Source organism: Syngnathus typhle, linkage group LG2, assembly GCF_033458585.1.
Source record: "Syngnathus typhle isolate RoL2023-S1 ecotype Sweden linkage group LG2, RoL_Styp_1.0, whole genome shotgun sequence".
Classification (NCBI taxonomy): domain Eukaryota; kingdom Metazoa; phylum Chordata; class Actinopteri; order Syngnathiformes; family Syngnathidae; genus Syngnathus; species Syngnathus typhle.
In genome coordinates, this window is record NC_083739.1 from 16,626,490 (window position 1) to 16,637,906 (window position 11,417).

Here is an 11,417-nt window from a genome sequence, read left to right on the forward strand (position 1 = left end):
TACTATTACTAATATGATACTTTTTGCCTCTATGTGAGCACGATGACTTGTGACCTGAAGCGCTGTTTTTATTTTTAACAGCATGAACCATGTCCATGGAAGCTGACAAAGCTCCCATTGCATGTTGGGTACAGTACTCCTCGAGCTCGCAGTGCGCATGCGCGTAGGCAAACTCCATTCTTTTTTTTTCTTTTTTTTTTTTGCTGGGAATCTGAAATAAAAAAAACAAAAACAAAAAACAAGGCAACCGTGAATTTTGGATTACATGGCTCGCGATGATTATTGGAATATATCTGCATGCAAGTCGGCCTAGAAGTACGAAGACGAAAACAACGTCTTGGATAAGTCAGAACCGGCAGCGGGACAGCGTCTACTCTTGTCGGGACACTCCAAAACAAGTAAATTCAGTCAGTTAGCTCGGCTTCGCTAACCTCTGTGAGTTAGCCTTAGCCCCCGTTACCCAGGGCGCAGTCAAACTGCAGCGTTATTGCCCTTTGTCTGTAAATTGAACTTGCGCACGTTGTTCACACGTCGGCCGCTCGTTGCGCGACTACGCGAGCGACCCTGGGAGTGTTTCTTTATGTTTGTGTCAACGTTGTATCCGTCAAAAAGCATTCATTAGCTAGCCAGCTAACTTGATTCTCCCGCGAGCCAGCAAAGACTTCAAAACTTCGCCAACACAGAGATCCAAACGCCAAGAAAGGTGCATACATTCACCCCGCCTATCCCCGCAACCTTTTTACCCTTCGTTGGGCAATCTTATTTGACGTATTTATAAGAGTGTGTGTCTTGCCCAGTTGCGTGTGAGGTTTGTTGCATATTGTCGTGGCTAATGTGCAAGAGTTGAGTGCGCCTGACAGCTGTCACGACAACACTACAAAGTGGACGCGGTTGCTAGCTTAGCTCTTAGCCTAGCATTGTAGCCTGCCGTGTCAATCGCGGTGTTTAGATTCTATTTTTACCATGATTCGTCAATTCCGACATGTATTACGTCATCGTTACATGATTCCACATGCTAGGCATTTGTAGCCGTGCTTGCTTTCTTAAAGCGTGTGCACGAGTTGTTGCATATTTATCTTAGATATGCAGATGGACACCCACTAAAACATAGGCCTATATTTTAACACACCCTCCCATCTAAAAGTAGCGGCAGCATGTGATGAACTTTTGATGTAGTTCTCTGTGTGAGGACAGTGTATTTTATCTCCAAATCTGTGATCCAAGTAAATCGTATATCGAGAAATCTTGTAAGTGGTCCGCTACTGTGGGACTTCCCATATTACATAATCCACCTCCACGTTTCTGTTGCAGGATCATCATCCTCATCTCAGCTCCTCCTCGGATGTGAACTGAATAAACATCTGCAGCGTTCATCCTTCTGAGTAGAGGATCGGCCTGGTTTTGGGAACACTTGGACATTGAGTCAGTTTAACTGGCAGTCTGTGTGCTTCTAACCCACCAGCATGTTCATCCAACAGTCAATACCCTAGCCAAACCTGAGCCTGGCTTCCCAAAGATGACAAGGTATTCTTATTTATATCTTCTTATAAGTTATATGATCAGCTTTTTTGTTTATATCTATATTGCACACAGAAATCACGGTTTGGACCTTGTTCGATGATTTCCCAAAAATGGATGGATGGTTTTAAAACAACTATTTAATGTTACTTTAACTGTAATATATTGCAGAGACACCGGGCAGTGACGACACCCAATCAAACAATAAAAATAAAAAAATACCCATGTTTTTGGTTACGACAAAAAGTGTTTAAAAGATGTTTGACTGAAGCTACAACCATAAAATAATTATTTGAGTGACAATTTATTTTGTGTGTGTGGCAAGCCGCTGGCAGGCTGCATCTACAGAATGATGGGAGGAAGTGACACTGGCAGTGGGGACAAGGATGGGGTGGTCACCGCTGCCATACACGTCCCCATCGGCTGGCAAAGGAGAGTGCATTGCGGCCAGGTGGCGTATGTCAGGTACGTTGATGATGCTGATTCAACCATGAAGAGAGATTTTTTTTTTTTCAAGTGACCCCAAAACTATGTAATTTGATCTGTGATTAAGGCAACCCTTCCAGTTACTAAACCATCACCTTAAACAATAGAAAATACCAGAATCAAAATATTTGGCAATCAGGAAATGTTTTTTTGTTAGGATTAATCATGCAGTGATGTGTTCTGACACATGCAAAGCTCCTAAAGAGCAAATGACTACCGCACAATCAGCCCATTTTATTTAATGAATAGTTTTTAAGAATATCAGAATATCAAAATATGAATCAAATTTGTTACAACCCTTTTTTTTTTTTTCAAGTTATCTTGACATTTCATTGTTCATTCTTATGTAAGCAACCTGTGGCTAAACATTTGACATGAATCCATAATGGTTAATTGATCATTTGACTTTTCTGAGGTGTTCGGCAGAAAGTCAAAGAACCAACTAAGATCTATAAAACCTCACCTCTGAAACTATTCCACATATCAGTAAGCCAGGAGGTACAAAATACTTGTGTGTGTGTATATGCGTTTGTTTATGTAGTCCCAGTGGTACTTCTCTATCCTCCCTGGATGAGGTGAAGACCTATCTGTTGACTGATGGCACCTGTAAATGTGGTCTGGAGTGTCCGCTTGTCATCAACAAGGTAAAGCTGTTTGCTCGCGCAATCATCAGTCTATAGAAATGTGACATTGAAGAGAATTTTCAACTTCCAGAGAATATAGTTTAGTGTCAGTACAACAACATGGACTCTCGTTTTATTCATTATGTTTTTACCTCCAACAGGTTTTCAACTTTACTTTGGGGGTAAAGGTAGAGCAGCACAAGCAGCCTATCGGCAAAGCAGAGCAGGACATGACCAAACTGTGCAACCATCGGAGGAAAGTGGTAGCGATGGCTGCTCTGTGTCGGAGTATGCAGGCGTCACAGATGCCCTTTGCTAACCTTCATCACCCTGGTAAGACCTCCGTAAATTCCTGTCAGCCATGCAGACAGTCATTGTAAAAGCCAAGTTGATTTAGCAGATGTATAAATACTGGTAGCAACACGCTAATGGTGAACTCTAAGCATGAATATATACTATCTTAGCATCATTACTTAATGACTTTTTGTCTTAATAGGCATATGAGAGGGTAAGGCTAAGGATATAATTCACAAAACAGCATTCTGCCTGTCGTGAATGTTCTTTACTTCCAGCCCATACCTGAGGAAAAATATTTACTAATGCATGAGGAAATTCGATGATATTGGCGTTCAATCGGCAAACCTTATTTTCGAAAGGCCTAATATTGGCCGGCCAATCAGTCAGGCCCCACTTTGGAAGTTGTCATGAGAAAGCAACAATATTTTATCATTTTCAGCCATCTTTTTTTTTTTCTTTCTTCTTTCAGAAGTGAGCAAGGGAATGGGTAATTGCAACCCAAAGAGGGCTCCTGTTGAGCGGGAAGAAGAGGACAGAGGCATTTACCACCCTAAATTTCATCCGGCTCCTGCACAACCTCAGAATGCCAGTGCCAGCCCAGTTCGTCTCACAAGTTTATTTATCCTTATAATGGCTCCTCCCCAGGTCCTCACACAGGCGCAAACTCTCACCATCCGCTTGATGCTTTTCGAAGGCTTCACCCTCCTCCACCTCCTCAAACAGTGCCCTTTACCACTTCCAGCAGCCCCCCATTCTCGTCTTACCATGTTGCCCAAAGGTCACCCCGCACACTCACTCCTCAAAATGGTAGTCAAGGTCAAAAACTGCCACAAACTTCTGAAACGCCTTCCTCCCCTCTCCTAAGGCCCCAACCTTCACCTCCTTGCTCCTCTCCTAAAAGCTTCATCATGGGGGGCAGAGTATCACAGACTCAAGCGCAGCATCCCTATGGGGTCATAGGTGGAGGCTCTCCCCTTTCACCCACTCCCATCCTCTCTCCATCTGTCCATAACATGAATTGCGTGTCTCCACAGCAGCGGTCCCACCACCCTTCGGCCTCCCCCTCTTATGTCTCTGATCAGGGCGGAAGCTCCACTGCGGTAGCTGAAGGACTGACGGCGAGTAATTTGTCACGGAGGAGGAAGTCGTGCTCTTCCTCTCCACACTCCCCTCTGCCTTGTGGTTCACCAAACCCCGCCCCCCACATCTTCAAGTTCAAGCTGGAGGACATCTTGGAGCAGTTCAAGAACTCAGGCAACAGTAGCACTAATAATAACCACCACCTCCCAAACTCGACCAACCCCAACATGTTGACCAACCAAAGCAGTCACAGTCCTCTTACTCCCCCTCGGAAACCCTCAAAGAGTGCAGCGAGTCCCAGCACAGTAGCGCCAGCTTTTGGGTTGAACTCTGCAGGGATTTCCAGCACTACTCTGGGGGCTTTTTTAAACCACCACAGTCAGCAGGGCGAGCTGTCGTCCTCAACTTCTTTTCCCGCAAGCAGTCTGCTCTCCGCGGCTGCTAAAGCTCAGCTGGCTAGCCAGGTAACCCAAGGCCAGGGCTCAAATGTGGCTTGTAGCCAAACAAGCGTGTCCTCTTCCTTGGAAATCTTGACTGAGGCACAGCAAAAACAGTCGACAAAGGTAACAAACAGCACTTTAAAAAATTGCCACCTTTCTTCCCTGACAACTGCCTCTAGGCCTCACTATCCCTGTCTAGCAGCAGCCTCTTCTGTCCTCTTTCCTTCATCCCACTCCTTGGCCCAGTCCCTGTCGTCTTCCTTGCCCCAGTTGCCTCCTAAAACAGAACAAAATGCATCGCACAGAAAGAGACGACGGCGATCTCCCACTGTTCTCAGCATGATCAAAGACACCCAGCCGCTGGCCAACGGGCCGCAGAGGACCTCGCCCGGAGACTCTGCCTCTGCTACCGCTATGAACTTATCATCTTCGGCGTTCCCTCGCCTCGCATCTGCCTCAGATATGCAGAACCCGAGTGGCGTCACCTCCGAGCACCACCATCATTTGCCGCCAGGGCAGACGTCCAAGTTCCTGATTTCCAAACGGACGGCACATCTCTCCGGAACTCCTCGAGAGTTAGAGTCCTTGGATATCACTCCGGCACCAACACCCCTTAGCTTGGATCCTCCAACCCAGCCCCTCTCTGCTCTGCTGCACTTACTCAGTGTGCAGAATGCTCAGGCCGCAGCTTCGGCTTCCAACGCTGCTCCAGGTCATTTGGCATCTTTGACTGTTGAAGGGGGCGGACACACTAAGTCACAAAGCCCTGAACCTTCACCCTCTTCTATAAATTCTCATTCTAACCACCCGCATCCTCCGTCACCATGCCGAACCAGTAACACGAATACAATACCTTTGGTTCCAGAGATGCTTTCTCCCCCTCACACCCCTACTCATTTTAGATCAGCGCAGTCTCAGTCTGTGGGATTAAGTCCTCTACAAAAACATTCTTCGACACGTTCAAATTTAGCTTTACCCAACAGCAGCAGCAGCCCATCTGTACATGTGGCCGCTACTCCACTGGACAGGCATCATCCAACTGAGAATCACATTCCAGCAACTGACACTGTTTCCCGGGTACTTTCACCCGAAGCTTCGCCGCAGAGCATGATCAGTAACGACATGTCAACAGCAGACCCGAGTCACGCACAAGGCATTGTGTCTGCGGCGTTACCCACCTCACCAAAACCTCTTGATCTTAGCAATCATGTTCTTGCCCTCCTTGCAGCATCCTCCACTGTACGGCAGGAGGAACGCAGCTCGGCTGACCATACAACAGATGTAGTGATGTTTCCCCAAGAAAATCACACTGCAGGTGAATAATGCCCGTGTAATCATGTTATTTGTTAATGTTAAGGCGTTGCAAGTTTGGGTTGACCCCCTCTGTACTTGAACATTTGAGCCCTTCTTTTACTTGTGTAACTTGTTTTCTTGAGTAGAGCTTTTATGTTATATCAGATAAAGGTTTGTTGATTCATATTTTTGCCCGTTTTTTTTTTTTTTTGCAGGTTCCGGTGACTCTGGACGCGGGGACTTGAAGAACTCCACCTCAACAAAACCTCTGACACCCACTAGTTCCGATGTCGTCGGCTCCTCTCAGCTTGGGGAGGACAGTCTTCAGACTTCTTTACCTCTGGCAGAGGCCTTCCCTTTCATGAACCAAGAGCAGCTACTTCAGCTGCTGTCTTCCACAGGAGGGCTGCCATCCATCTTGGACCCTACGGTCCTTTCCTCATTACAGCTCGGAGGGCTGTGGTTGGGTGGGCAAAATGCACAGGTGCCACCTTCCGCTGCTGCAACACAAAACCTTGGTGAGCAGCAGTCCTTAATGATACAAGCAGAGACACAGCAGCAGAGCCAGGATCAGCAACAGAAGCAGCAACAACTAAACTGTAATCCTCTCTTTCCGTTGTTGCCCCTGTTGAGCGGCATGCAAGGGGACTTACCTCTCAATCTAGTGGGCCTTCCAAACCCAATCCCACCTCCAACTTCAGTCTCTGCCACAGGACAGGAATCTGATTTGGGGCTAACAGAAAAACCAAGTCTTCAAGCTTTGCTTATGGCGTCTTTGCTGTTTGGGCAACACCAGGCGCCTTTGTTACCCTTATCTGCACTGAGTCAGCTGGGTCAGGTCAGCTTGGAGGTTCCTCTTCAGCAACCGCCACAGATCCCTGCCACCATGGAGGGCCTCACGTTGGACAAGGCCGCCGCTCTTCTGGATCCATCAACTCTTCACGGGTCGGGAATTCTGGAAGTCATGCAGGGCCTTCCCCTCCCACCTGGAGCGGAGGGGTCTATTCAAGCTCTGCAGTCTCTGCTGCTTCCTACTGCCCTTCCTCCTCATCCGGCGACCTTCCTGCCTTTAAGCCCCGCCCTCCTCACAGCTGCCCTAAATGCAGCAGACCTATCCCACACTCAGTTAACTCCTGTTCAGCATACCCAACCTCAGGTAGGCTCCTCGTCTCCTTAGGTGCGTGCGTGCGTGTATAATTAACCAATTCAAAAACAACCGTCAAAATGAGAAAGACAATGTGGAAAAAACTCTTACAACACTGATGCATATATATAAATCTTAGGTTCGCCTCAGACTTCTGATCTATCTATTGCTATCCTACAGGAACTGTCTGACGCTGGTGTGGACACCCTCATCCCTCTTTCTCTCCAAGGCAAGGAAAACCCCATTCTCCAGCAATTGCTTCCCACTTTGCTTAACCCTGCTGTGTTAGGTGAGTTTGTGAGCAGCATCGTACGTCTGACGCTCCATGGCCCATGGGATTTAAAGCTGACAGCCAACACGTGTGTTATGTTTGTAACGCTGCTTTTTATAGGAGACATTTCCGGTATCGCCGGGCTCCATAACATGGTGGGTATTGGAGCCGGTTCCATCCTCCTACCCTCGGTTCAGGCCTCATCTTTGGGCATGCCTCTCCTGCAAGGTCCCGTTGGGACCATCAACTTGCTCAACAACATTCAGGTAAGTAACTCTCACGTTTTACCTGCACAATATGGGTCGCTTTTGTTGACTTTTCAGTGCAGATGACACACGAGAATCACGTTGCTTTGTTTTTAGCATTAACTCTACGTAGAACTGTTTTTAATCTGTTTTGATACACAATGACATTTTGAAAATGGGCTATCAACATCGGCCAGACTGTACAGTCTATAAATGTCGCTATCGGTTCGAGTTAGAATTTAAAAATGACAGTTGGTAAAACCATGCCGTTTGACGAGCTTTACCCACTGTGTTCACACGGTTAATATAAACTTCTATTTTTGTTTTTCTCCCTTAAGCTGAATCTTGCACCATCCTCCGAGGAAGAGAAGTCAGGCTCGTTTCAGGAAACACAGAGCCCCACCCCTGACAGTGATAATCCAGTTTCTCAGATCTCTCCTGAAGAGATTGCTAATCCGGCGCCAACGCCTGTCCAAGAACCTAGCCGTCCGCCACAGCGAGCGTCCGAAGACAGGCCCGTCATCGACCCCTACACCTCGTTCATGGATACCATTTACACATCCTTCCTTCAAATTAACGCTAAAGAGCAGGAAGATGGGGTCCGCTCTGGTCCGTCTGACCCAACATCACCTTTCTGTGCCTTACCGCCTGTCACTTTCCCCATGGAGCACCACACACTCTCCACAACTGCCCCAGCTCAGCACCAGGCGAGTGCTCCGGTCTCCCTCAGCCCAAGGCGGGCTTGCTCCTTGCGAAATCCAGACTTGTCCCGCCTCAACTTGGAAGCGGCAGCCCATTCTCCAGCCCAGGGTACGCCCAAACCCACCGAGGATGTCGCCACATCGCCTTTACAAAGAAAAGCAGTCATGGTGGAGGGACAAACTCATCCAGAGGCTTCCATATACTTGGAGGAAGCTAAAACGGATTGCACCAGTGTGGAGAGACAGACGGGTTATCGGAGTCCCAGGGATGGTTGCAGTGGGAGGCCCTGTGAGGATACACCAGGAACAATGCTGCACAGTGAACAGGGAAGGGTGAGTGTCTGCTGTTTCCCTTTTTAGTCCAGCATGTTGTCAAAATGAGGTGGTTGGCTGCATCTTTTTATGTGGAACTTATTCTCGGCTATTTGCTGAAAGTCATCCGATTGCGTTTACACTCCTTATATGCCGCAAGATGATGACAACATCCTGCCCCGGGCTAATAGAAATGTCCAGTGCTCAAGTTAGTACAGTTGTTATCATAAAGTTGCTTACACTGGCAAAATTTGAAGAATATTGGCCATTTTCGGGGAATTTTCACCGATCACACTGAGAACTTTGGATTTAGGAATAGTGATCAGGGAAGCTATTTGTGGGCCCTTTTCAAATTATATTGACCACTGAAAATCTTAATGGCTCTGATCAAAAGTTAACATACTGTAATTGACTATATACACACAATGACTGTACAGGAGTGGATTTTCACGCCCGTCCCATCCCACTCCCACAGAAAAATTCCATCCTGTCCCAGTCTGAGACCATAGTTAAAAAAAAAATCGTGTCCCATTCCATCTGAAAACAATGCCCGCCTCTGTGCCGCTTCCCTGACTCACACTCCCATACCGCTCCTATGTTATATAATAATAATAATAATAATAATAATAATAATAATAATAATAATAATAATAATAAGTTTCAACCTGTGCTGTCCCAATCCCTTGATTAAAGGTAAAATTGACTCCCATCCCACGGGAACTCCACAGGATTCCTGAAAAAAATCTCAGCATCTAGTTGACACACACACGTGGTTGAAATGGCTTTTAAAGGCACTGTTTGGAGTGTCAAGCAAGATTTTAACGCAAGTCTTCAATACTCACTACCACTACCCTAATCTTAAATGAGCACCAAGAAAATTATGACAGATTAGATATGTTGAAGACTAAAGCATTGCAATCAACTAATGGATCGTAATGGTGGTTTATACGTCCTTGACCAATGATGTCATTGTGATGCATTTTTCGCCAAGGAACAATCAGGAACTGCCTCTGGAGCCCGCCGAGGGAGAAAAAGAAAACAAACGTAAGTTGCTTTGTCAGCAGTTCTTTAGCTGAGTCTTTTTATTTATTTTTTGATCATGTCAACGTCTCACTGTTTTATATTTTGTGCATCAGGCTGCAGAATGTGTTGGAGGACTTCAGAGACGTAGATGCTACAGGACTCGAAGAAACTAAGGCTACTACTACGGTACGAGTCATTTTTTCCTGGAAGTGGCAGCAGCACAAGAGAAGCACAGTTGATTGATTAAAGCATCGCATGATTAAACCGGCCATCTTTCTCAATCTGTAAACAAATACAATCGATAAACCGGTGAAGCTGCTATATTCAGTCCCAATATTTCTCAAAACGTCCAAATTCAGATGTTGTGTAAATGGTAAATAAAAACAAAACAATATTTGCACTCCCCTCTGTTCCTATAGTTATTGTTCAAAGTGATAACCGTTCATTTTTTATTTTTTCTGTCCTTCGTCCTGTTGCAGACGGCCCTGTTGAAGCCCGACACATCAGTCCGAGGCCGGAGGAGACGAGGGGCAAGGTCTCAGAGGCAGTGATTGGTGGAGGGAGCTGTCAATCGCAGCTGTTCACCAATCACAGACATCACCTCCTGGCCCCTCCCTGCACTCGCACACTCATGTCACCTATGTTTTTTTGTTTGTTTTATCTTCATACTCAGTCAACTGCACTAATGCTGTTCATGTTAACAAACGCCATGGAGCCAGGTGGAAAATAAAGCATAGGACGAGCTCCGGTCAGGGGGAGAAAATAATTTAATAGAAAGTTAAAAAAAAGTGACTATTTTCTCACTCTTAGGTCTAGTTCACACGCTAATGGTTGTGTTTGGTGTGATCACAGCTCTCTTCGTGATGTTAGCGTCATATCATTTTACCCAGAATAACAAGTGTACTGTTCTCATTTATGTGTTACTGTGAGTCACAATGAAGCCCGTCTACTTGAACCATGCTCTCTGTGGAAAGTGTGTATCTCATTGTATGTATGTGCGTGTGTGTGTGTCTTTTTTAATAATGTTGATTGTGTAGGACAACAGTGCTATTGCTGAGCCCCTCACTTTCCGGCCGTGCTATAGTTGGAATTCTGGTCATGCCATGAATGAGACCCACTGTTCAAACACAGAAAGGACTCGGTAAGGCACCCTTCAAATGTTTTCAGATGGTGCTTAGAGGTATGATTTTATTTTTCCTTCATATAAAGCCACCGTAGTTGGGTTTCTTACGTCTTCCCTTCAGTATACAGCCATTCGTCATGTAGCCCCTCCATCATGAACAAGATGGGGATTCTTAAAAGCCAGAGCTGTGATACCTAATGTGGATTTGATGAGTTTTTGTCTAACTGTAGATTATGAAATGATATCCTCACACTGCCCTCCCCTCAAAATACTGGCATCTCTTGCTGTATTTAACAAAAAAAGAAAAGCAAATTATGCAATTTGTATACACTTGGAGATTTGTACATATGTACAGTTAATGTGTTTTATTATGATTTTATATGGTTTAGAGAAAAGAGATGAGTGCAAACAATTGTGAATTTTTCTGGGAGTACTTTTCTCATTCTACCCCCTGGCTTTCAATACTTATGTTTAAAAAAATGATTAAATTGTGGGCTGTAGCTTTCTTTTTTATATGGGAGTCTTTTTTTATTTAATATTAAAACTATTTACAGAAAATCTACTCTTGGGTTCATTTAATTTTTACATTCATGTAAAGCGGGGTACCCATTCATGCTCACCGTTTAACATCCAAACCGATTTTAAATGTAATTGACTTTGTAGTCATTGTATGTCATTGCTTCAACCCGCTTCCCTAAACACAATGTGAAATGAAGTTGTATTGAATGTTGATCATGCACTTGCCGAAATAAAAAAAAAAAAATCAGATCGAGATGGCCATCACGCAAAACGGGAAGAAAAAACTGACAGAAGTTTAAAAACATGGAATCTGGTAACCACATTAAATGAGCACATGTCACA

At 45.3% G+C, this 11,417-nt stretch overlaps 2 protein-coding genes across 2 annotated transcripts; both read left to right on the plus strand.

Moving 5' to 3' along the window:
• Nucleotides 1-177: 177 nt before the first annotated feature.
• LOC133150096 (methyl-CpG-binding domain protein 5-like) lies at nucleotides 178-3,788 on the plus strand. The gene is made up of 7 exons (XM_061272396.1): nucleotides 178-398; nucleotides 1,312-1,524; nucleotides 1,844-1,983; nucleotides 2,546-2,648; nucleotides 2,789-2,960; nucleotides 3,394-3,524; nucleotides 3,570-3,788. The coding sequence occupies exons 3-7, from the start codon at nucleotides 1,868-1,870 to the stop codon at nucleotides 3,786-3,788; spliced, it is 741 nt and encodes a 246-aa protein (XP_061128380.1). The 5' UTR covers nucleotides 178-398; nucleotides 1,312-1,524; nucleotides 1,844-1,867.
• LOC133143210 (mucin-2-like) lies at nucleotides 3,527-11,118 on the plus strand. The gene is made up of 8 exons (XM_061265045.1): nucleotides 3,527-5,759; nucleotides 5,953-6,893; nucleotides 7,062-7,170; nucleotides 7,273-7,418; nucleotides 7,736-8,431; nucleotides 9,402-9,454; nucleotides 9,547-9,619; nucleotides 9,913-11,118. Exons 1-8 carry the CDS (start codon nucleotides 3,833-3,835, stop codon nucleotides 9,982-9,984), a joined length of 4,017 nt encoding a protein of 1,338 aa, XP_061121029.1. The 5' UTR covers nucleotides 3,527-3,832; the 3' UTR covers nucleotides 9,985-11,118.
• The last annotated feature ends 299 nt before the right edge of the window (nucleotides 11,119-11,417 follow it).

Excerpts from the sequence above, each read along its gene's own strand:
- LOC133143210 (XM_061265045.1), top strand. The coding sequence starts at position 3,833 with ATGGGGGGCAGAGTATCACAGACTCAAGCGCAGCATCCCTATGGGGTC. Across the intron at positions 6,894-7,061 it reads TTCAGCATACCCAACCTCAG|GAACTGTCTGACGCTGGTGT; the intron begins GTAGGCTCCTCG and ends GCTATCCTACAG. Across the intron at positions 9,620-9,912 it reads AAACTAAGGCTACTACTACG|ACGGCCCTGTTGAAGCCCGA; the intron begins GTACGAGTCATT and ends GTCCTGTTGCAG.
- LOC133150096 (XM_061272396.1), top strand. The coding sequence starts at position 1,868 with ATGATGGGAGGAAGTGACACTGGCAGTGGGGACAAGGATGGGGTGGTC. Across the intron at positions 2,961-3,393 it reads TGCTAACCTTCATCACCCTG|AAGTGAGCAAGGGAATGGGT; the intron begins GTAAGACCTCCG and ends TTCTTCTTTCAG. Across the intron at positions 3,525-3,569 it reads AGAATGCCAGTGCCAGCCCA|GTCCTCACACAGGCGCAAAC; the intron begins GTTCGTCTCACA and ends GCTCCTCCCCAG.